Source organism: Apus apus, chromosome 1 (assembly GCF_020740795.1).
Source record: "Apus apus isolate bApuApu2 chromosome 1, bApuApu2.pri.cur, whole genome shotgun sequence".
NCBI classification, from domain to species: domain Eukaryota; kingdom Metazoa; phylum Chordata; class Aves; order Apodiformes; family Apodidae; genus Apus; species Apus apus.
Genome location: NC_067282.1, coordinates 178,430,558 through 178,438,962, shown reverse-complemented (window position 1 = coordinate 178,438,962; position 8,405 = coordinate 178,430,558). Strand labels below are relative to the sequence as shown.

Genomic DNA, 8,405 nt, shown 5'->3' with positions numbered 1-8,405 from the left:
GAATACACATTTCTCTGCTATTCAGACAGCACAAAAACCACTAGAGCCTCCTTTGCTGTTTAGATTTTTTTGGCTTTTTTTCAAAGCAGCACCATTTCTGAAGCCAAAGCTAAGAAATGCAATGGCACTGAAAGAGCTAATAAGCCAAAGAAATATCCCCAAATGGTACTGCTTTCTAGCTCTCAATGGCATTTCCATGATACTACTTATAAATCATGTATCCTACAATCAATATTTTCCACATCCCTGCTGTACTTCTCTGTGTCATTTCAACTGCTTGTAAATTTGTACAGTTGCTGACGAGAGAGACAGTAAGATGTTAAGCCCAGTCTTCCCCTTGGATTTCACACTCCTCACCTTCAAAATACACAAATTCAAAAATAACATAGCTCTCTGGTTCTGACATTTCTAGTTCTAGCAGACAGACTTGAAAGTCATTGTTCAACGCCCTCACGTCTGTTTTGTGGGACTAAATGACAACTATTAAAAATTTTAGCTGGTAAGTGCTGGCAAGAGCAAATACAGCATCGAAATTTACAGGGATGATTTAAACATTTTTGACGTTGCAGAACAGTGTGATACTTACCTGTCAAGAGCACAGCATGCAGCAAATACGCCAAGCAAGGAACTAAGAGGGCCAGGAATCCAAGGCTCACTCTCTGACATGCCAGTGATTCAGATGACATCTGCCTCCTGCACTTCAAAATGCCACTCTTCCGGTGCTGCAGGGGTTAAAATGTATCTGTGATTCATTAAGAAATGGGCCAGGCATTGTAGCTTTACTCTGTTCCATGCCATGACACCTTTCTCAGAAGTTTCAGGATTTTTCTCCAGTGATTTTATCCGGCATCAGCTTCTTCAGAAAATGCCTTCAGAACTGAACATGAAACATTCAGTATTTCAGATCAGGAAAACTGATACAGGCTTGCCTTTAACTTCTACTGATATTTATTATTATTTGTATTATCACGGAGTCTAGGCGCTGCTGCTTAGAAAGAAACAGCTTTCAGACTACTTGGCATAAAGGGAGAGCAAAGACTGTTTTCATCCCTGGAAGTTTATAGTCTAAGATGATTGACAACTGCTGCATCCAGACAGGAAAAAAAATTATGATCAACATAATACTAACATCCCACCTCAGATTTACAAAGTTCCTATAAGCATACAAGGACAATTACAGCTACATTATAAAAGACAGAGACCAAGATCTACGTATGTTGAACAATCCATCTGGATTTATACTGCTCTTTAAGCAGCCCATTGGGAATTGCTTCTGTAAAGAGAAATGTTTGCAAAAGCTGTTTTCTTGCACAAGTCTAGGGACACCTTGTGAGAACATGGGTTATCTTGAATTAATGCCTGAAATCACATATTACAAATTCTAGGTTAATTTTGCCATTAGATTAGCACATAGTTTTCTGGTTATTTCTGCAAGCATTCCAAAGAAACAAGTATTTTGAATCTATAGTAATTGCTTACAGGTCTTTTATCCAAACTTAAGCACATTTTTCACTGAAAAATAATGAGTTTGGACTAGGAACTAGCTCCTATTCCCCTGCAGCATTTACAAGGAAGTAATTTTAACTGTGTTCTGTGTAGCAGAGCAGAGCAACTCAGTATTTCCACAAGCAGCTTTTTTTCCAAAGCAGAAATAAGATAAAAATCAAGACAAGTCTGACTTAAGTTTTGGGGGTGAGCTCAGTTAACTAAGTGATAACGCATCTCAGGTTTTTTGGCACCATGTTTCGGTCCACCCTACGACATTGCCTTAACGCTTCGAGCGGGAGCTGTTTGCAGTCGCACTGGTTACTCCTCGTCATCACTGGTGCTGGGGAACACACCTCTGAAATGAAGCAGGCACTGCCTGCAATCAAACGGAAGGTAACTTGTGCTCTTTCTTTATGTTTAGATAGAAGAGCAGACAACCAGCCCAAATCGGTGCACCTGCAGGGGGTTAAGCAGCAGCGCGTACAAGCGGCCGGGGCTCCCGGCGGCCGAGGCGCAGCTCAGCCCGCACCGCGCGGGCACCCCCGCGGCCCTGCCCGCGGGCCGCTCCCGGGAGGAGCCCGGTGCGCCCAGGCCGGAGCTGCTCCAGGGCCGCCCGCTGCTGCCGGCGCTCCCCGGCGGCGCCCGCCCCACCGCCCTCGGTGCTCTGCCCGCCCGTAAGCAGACCCGTGCCCCGGCCCCACGCCCCGGACCGGCCAGAGGTGCCGGGTGCCGCCCCGGCGGCGGAGCGAGGCAGCAGCGGGAGGCGGCCAGCCCGGGTCACGCCCGCCCCGGCCGCGCCGCCGCCCCTTCCTGTCATGGCCGCGGCCGGGCTGCGGGAGCGCGACGAGGCGGCGGGACCGGCGCCCGCAGGAGCCGGGGGCCCGGCTGGGAGGTGAGGCGCGGAGCGGGGCGTGCGGAGGTGACTGAGGGGCGCCGTGCGGGCGGGCCCTGCTCGGGGGCCGTCTCGGGCAGCCGGTGGCCCGCAGCCAGCCCGCAGCCAGCCCGCAGCCAGCCCGCAGCCAGCCCGCAGCCAGCCCGCAGCCAGCCCGCCGGCAGCGGGACGCGACAGGACGGGACGGGGCGCAGGCGAGCGGGGGCCGCCCTGCCCCGCTCCGCGCCCGCGCTGGGGGGGGAGGTGGGGACCGGCCGCGCTGCGAGGCAGCCCCGCCCCTGCCCGCGCCGAGGGGGCCGGCGGAAAAGCCGCTGGTTCCGGGAGGCCCGGGGCGGCCCCGGTAACCGCGGGGCGTGTCGGCGCCGTTCGGTGCGTACCCCGGAACCGGACTTCCCGGCGGGAAGACCTGTTGCGGAGCGGCCGGTCCGGCGGGGCTCCGCGCTGCGCCTCCGAGGGGCACTGCCGAAGCCGGCGAAGCGGGGCGGGTGGTGGCCCCGCCGGGAGGGCGCGCACGGGGGGCGGTGAATTCCCATCCTCGGCAGAGCCCCGGGGTGCCCTGGCTGCCCCTGCCCCGGAGGCGTGGGTGAGCCGTGCGGCAGCTGCCCAGCCCCAAACATCGAGTGAAAAGGCCCATCAGGTAAAGCAGGCACTGGTGGCTGCAGGCAGGAGAGCCTAATCTGACTTTACTTCATCGTAAGACTCATAAGGATTAGTTTCCACGAAGTTGCATAAGAAAATAGGAAACCCACTGTGACTTACTTGTGACAGTAAGTCATCTACTTTTGTAATTCTGAAGACAAAACCTAAATTTTCCAAGTCCCACACAGATACTTGTAATACATCAGTCATATATCAGTTGGCTTTTGGCTAGACAATTCCAGGAGCAAAGGAAGGGAAATCCTATCACGTTCCTTTTGTTTTCCTTGTAGATACCACTGAAATACCTGCTTTCTGCCACTTCCCTCGTTTGACTTCAGCTGGCGGGCAGCATGCCTTCCATCGAGAACACCTCAAAACTTTTCCTGGTCCTTATGTCATTGCTGCTGGTGCTGCCAGTGGTTGAAGCCCTGGACACAGGAGATACCATCGCCTTCCTGCTGGGCCTCGCTGTCAGTGTCGTCGGGTTCTGTGCCTGCCTTGGCTTGTATGCAAGGAAGAGGAATGGACAACAATGATTTAAGAAGATGCTCAGATGAAGTTAGTTACCAAACCGTGGAGTTGAGCTCTGGGGTGTAAAACTGAGCTTTGGTTCTGGATAACTTTCAAAAACCATGTAGTAGATATTTCTGCAAACCCCTCTTACTGTGCAATACAACAGAACCAAGACTGTAAGCAGAAAAAGGAATTTGTAGGATCTGTCTTCATGGCAGTAAGACAATTTTGTATTGCTTGTGGTTAAATATTGCCTTAGAGTAGGGTAAGACCTTTTTGAATGGGGAAAGAAAACCATAGTGTGGTTCACAGTAAAAGTTTCTAAGTGGAACATGTGAGGGAGACCATCAACAAGTTCCACAGTTTTGGTTTCAAGGGTTAATCAGGAGAAAGCAGCTATTCCAGTCAGGATTATGGAGCTTTCAAAGCATTCCTAACTAGACAGCTAGTGAGCAGACTGCTTTGACTTGTGTGCATGTGCTTATGTTCTTTGAAATGACAGTTAACTCTTAACGGCTCCCTTCTGCTGTCACAGGGATGAGACTTCACAGAACTAAGAAAACACGGAAAGCTTTTTTTTTCCTCGGTGTTTTTATTTTAGAACATGCCACTCCTGTAGCCTGTGTTCCTGTTACCAAGTAGACACACTTAAGAGTGGGGCCACTATTTTTCTTTAACATGTATTTCACATGTAAGGCTATGTCAATCAGATTAAGGATATATTTTTTGTCTCCTGTTTATTTTTTGTACTCAGCTTTCCTTTACACATCCCAGGCTTGAGGCTTATTTCATTTAGCATTTGTATTTTTTTTTCCAAAACGTTATGCTCTCATGAGGAATTATATGAAATCTTTCTGTGTTATAAGGTTATTAGAATTTTAACAAGACAGTTGTGCGCGTGTTTCTTCTGCAGGAAGGAAAGAACATGTTTGTTAAAATCCTGGATTTAGTCAGCAGGTCCATTGTTCTTGAGTGTCTTCCTCATGACAAACTTATGTTGCTAGCCAAATATTTAGGCTTCTTACCTAACTGATGCATGAGTTCCACAGATTAGAACCGAAATCAAAGTAAAAAATCCAGATGCAAAATGGGAGATATAAATAGTCTTAATCTGTGGTATATGGTTGAAAGACTATTCAGTAGCATATTCAGGACCTGTTTCTTTCTGTAAGAAAGGTGAAATGGCACAGCAAGAATGTCTACCACAAGTCCCTCTGGCTTATTTGGGTGTTCTAGCTGTCTGCTTGAGACAAGGAGCACAAGCAGCAGAGTAAGGAGCATAGGAAGGTGAGCTCTCCACAGAATCTCCTGATTTTGTACCACTCTTGCTAGAAATCTTGGCATTTATATTTCAGAGCTGGGAAAAAGAGGTTAAATGTGATGCAGAGCTATGTATTTTGATACTGTGCCTCCCCTCCCTCACTAAGTGTCTCTGTTCAGTAGAGCACAAAGCAATGGGTAGTCAGGCAGGTCTTACATAAGTAATTGGGCAGGCAGATCATGTTTGCCAAATTCTAAGATTTCTGTATTCTGCACGTCATTTGTGGCTGGTTTGATTTCTGTTTCCAGCCACTGAGGAGACAGAAGCCCTGGTTATTTCAATCTTGTAAGTCATGTACCTCTCTCATGGTTGATAGAGGGAGGAAAGTAAAACGAAAGCTTCCAAAAATTGCATAAGGTTGAAATTGTAGGACTTAACCCAGCAAACCGCAGAATGTAGGTTTGTGCTCTCAAGTTACAGAATAATAATGGTCACAGAGTTACTCTGATGAGATTTAAGACTTGCCAGGTAGCTTTTCTTGAACCTTTTGTGTGGCTTCCAAAAGTCAGAAAGGGATGTGGTGCACAATTACTATGTACAAATGAAATTTACAGCCCTAGGAGGAGCTTCAGACTGTAGTGTCGCCTCTGAAGGCTGCCCAGCAGCAGTAGATGATCCTGTATGTGATTATTCAACTGGGTGGATGGATGCACACATCAAGTGTGCACTTCTGTGCTCCAATTTAGGTAGACCATTACCCTTTTAAAACAAATAAAACCTCCATTGACTTTTGTATTTCCTATATTAAAATTCAAGTAGTTTATCAGTTTCTCAGTAGAGTATTAAATACTGCTCTTTCAATACAAGCAGCTTTTCACAGGCTCTTTCATCTTCACTTTGGAAAAGATCCATGGCAATAATTTCACAGAATTGTGCAACAGTTTCGCTGCAGGAGAACCCAACTTTACAGTGGAATTAGCACCAGGGTGATGGGGGTATGTGGAGCTCTGTTCTTGGCCTGAAGCTCCAAAGATGTTTGCGCAGGCTAATGGCTTTGTTTCCTGGTTCTGACAACTTTATTGTTAAAAGACTTGCATTTGTTGATGATTTGAGTGCAAAATCAGATACCTCTGCTTTTCTTCTGTCCTAATAAACTTTCATGTATGATTTGCCATCAGTTTAATGAAGTGGTTCTTATGAAAACAGAGATGACAAAAATGACTGAAACTGCTGAAATACTTTATATTAAATATTATTTTCTTAAATACTTTTGCTTATGTTAGGTAACTTCACAAACTAACGTGGCATAAGGTATGTGTTTAGACAAGCTTTTGTATAGTGAGTATACTCTTGGTCCTATTACTTACATATGTAAATATTACCTCATTTCAATATCAGTTACTTTAGAGCACTTCAAGAGGGCTGGTCCTCTTTGAAACTGGTAGCTTGCAGTTGTGAAGCAGCCCATTTCTCTACTACAAGGGAAACTTGCGTTTCCATTTCCTTTTGACTATGAATTTTCAACATTACTATTATGTAGTTGCTTTTGTACCAGAAAAGCCATTTATGGCAGTTTTCTAGCTGGAGACCCAAAGATTTAAAGGACCATTTTCTTTTTTTCTGAAGAAGAATTATGTTCTGGTGGTTTATAGTTATTTGAATGATACAAATGTTTTTAGACTTCAAAAGAGCTTGTTTTATCCAAGCATTTTATGAAAACAGGGTTCTAGCTCTTTTGAAACTAGGTAGTGTACATAGCGAACAGCTTCCTGGATAAAGCATTTTGTGTACTAAACTAGTACCATTAGCTGCTGTCTTAAGCACAGGGAGCAACACCAGCCTGACAATGCCCACCCTTTAACAAACACAACCTACTCTCTAACTAGTGCCAGAAAGCTGCAAGTCAGGAATTAGTAGCTTTTGAGTGCTATGATTTCCATCTGCTTCAACAGTAGTCTAGCTCAAGCCCAGCCATCCTACGAATACTTAAGAGTCAGTTTATAGTCCCTTTGTGAATGAAGTCCTTTGCTTCTTATGGTGCACCTCAGTGCTGCACAGCTCCTCAGTGCTGCACACCAGGTTGGTGTTACCATTCTGCTGGGTACAGCAGTGCCTGGGACCAGAATACAAATAGTTCACTCTATTTGCTCTGGATGCATAAAAACTTTACTGTCATGAACCCTTTCTCCCCCTCAGATAAATCTTGGTGCTGGTGGTGAAGCTGCTTTTAATACTATCTTGAGGCTGGGCATTTCTATGGCATCTTCATCTGAGAACCCTTATATGCTTACATGTATTATTGTTTGCATCCTATTGTATCCTTAATGAGTGGGACAAGTGGAAGAACAGCAGTAATTTATGGTCACAGGAAGTAGGTAGCATCTCCAGGATGCTCACTGAGATTTCTGGAGCATGCTGTGCTTGTGGTTCTCAGCCACCATTTCCCTGCCATGGAAGCTGTCCTTGGATTAGCCCAGAGACTCCACATACTGACTAGTCATGATCTGCAGGCCTGGTTCCTCTTTGCACAAAGCTGTTTACATGAGCTTTGAGAGAAGGGAGTAGGGAGTTGAGTTCACCATTTATAATAAGATAAAGCATGACTAAATGGATGAACTGTAATAGGTCTGTTACCATGGTAAATGCTGTCATTATTATACTACAAAAGTAACCTTTTGATTCAATTTTATATCCGATGAAAGGTCTGGCAGATCTAAACTGATGTAATGACAAGAGATTGCTAGGAGTCATGGAAAGGACAGCTTGGATCTGGTTGTCCTTCTGATTTACACTTGGAACAGTTTTTTAGGAAATAATCTGAAATCAGCAGAAAGTGTGTGTTGTTCACTGGATTAGAAAAATAAGACCACTAATTCAGAACCAAATGCAGCAAAACATAATGGGTGAGATTTGATGCAGAGGACCCAAAGCTTAATTCCTTCCAAAATCAATCTTCAAAACTTTTAAAGGAAAATATTTTAATACGTCAGATTCTGACCACATTGCTAAGAGTTAAATCATTAAAGAATATACCCAGTTTTGACATTACAAAGATTTTATGTTCACGTGAACATGCAGTAGCACCTAGATACTACATTTCCAATATTCAGAAAGGAAGCTTTACAGCAAGCAAGTTGGAATTTTCATACCAAATTTTGGTATGCTAAGTACCATAATAGCCCAACTACTTTGAACTAAAAATAAAAGAACAATAAAATTATATAGATTGTAATAAAAATTTCCAGATGTTTTACTCCTCAGCTCAGTTTGTCCATAATTAAATTTGAAAACATGTGGGATGCTCTGTCACACTGAGGTGCAGGCACACTAGGCAGTCAGCAAAGCCTTTTGTTTCTGGATCATTTATCTGATCAGAACAGAGATTTTAATGAGATAAACAAAACAGACTTTTAGAGTGACAAGCAGAGAGACCCATAAAAGCTCTCAGTGTAAGTGAAGGTCTGAATCCAGAATGGCCTCCAGCAAACCAGAGTTACAACCATTAGGCAGCAAAGAAGGAATTGTGACCCCCGACATACTATTGTAGAAAACGAGCTTGCTGCTGAATTGGGTTGAAGCTTGTGTTCTGCTTGAGCTTTACAGCACTGACTA

The 8,405-nt window shown here is 44.9% G+C and overlaps 1 protein-coding gene across 4 annotated transcripts; it reads left to right on the top strand.

Annotated features, from left to right (window-relative positions):
• Positions 1–1,795: 1,795 nt before the first annotated feature.
• SMIM30 (small integral membrane protein 30) lies at positions 1,796–5,965 on the top strand. 4 transcript variants are annotated; one of them, XM_051607930.1, is made up of 2 exons: positions 1,796–1,881; positions 3,310–5,965. In XM_051607930.1, exon 2 carries the CDS (start codon positions 3,370–3,372, stop codon positions 3,553–3,555), a length of 186 nt encoding a protein of 61 aa, XP_051463890.1. In that variant the 5' UTR covers positions 1,796–1,881; positions 3,310–3,369; the 3' UTR covers positions 3,556–5,965. The 4 variants fall into 4 exon arrangements, with proteins under 4 accessions (XP_051463890.1, XP_051463887.1, XP_051463888.1 ...); XM_051607927.1 differs by lacking the exon at positions 1,796–1,881 and adding an exon at positions 2,291–2,380; XM_051607928.1 differs by lacking the exon at positions 1,796–1,881 and adding an exon at positions 2,291–2,407.
• The last annotated feature ends 2,440 nt before the right edge of the window (positions 5,966–8,405 follow it).

Coding starts and splice junctions, on each gene's coding strand:
- SMIM30 (XM_051607930.1), top strand. CDS start 3,370: ATGCCTTCCATCGAGAACACCTCAAAACTTTTCCTGGTCCTTATGTCA.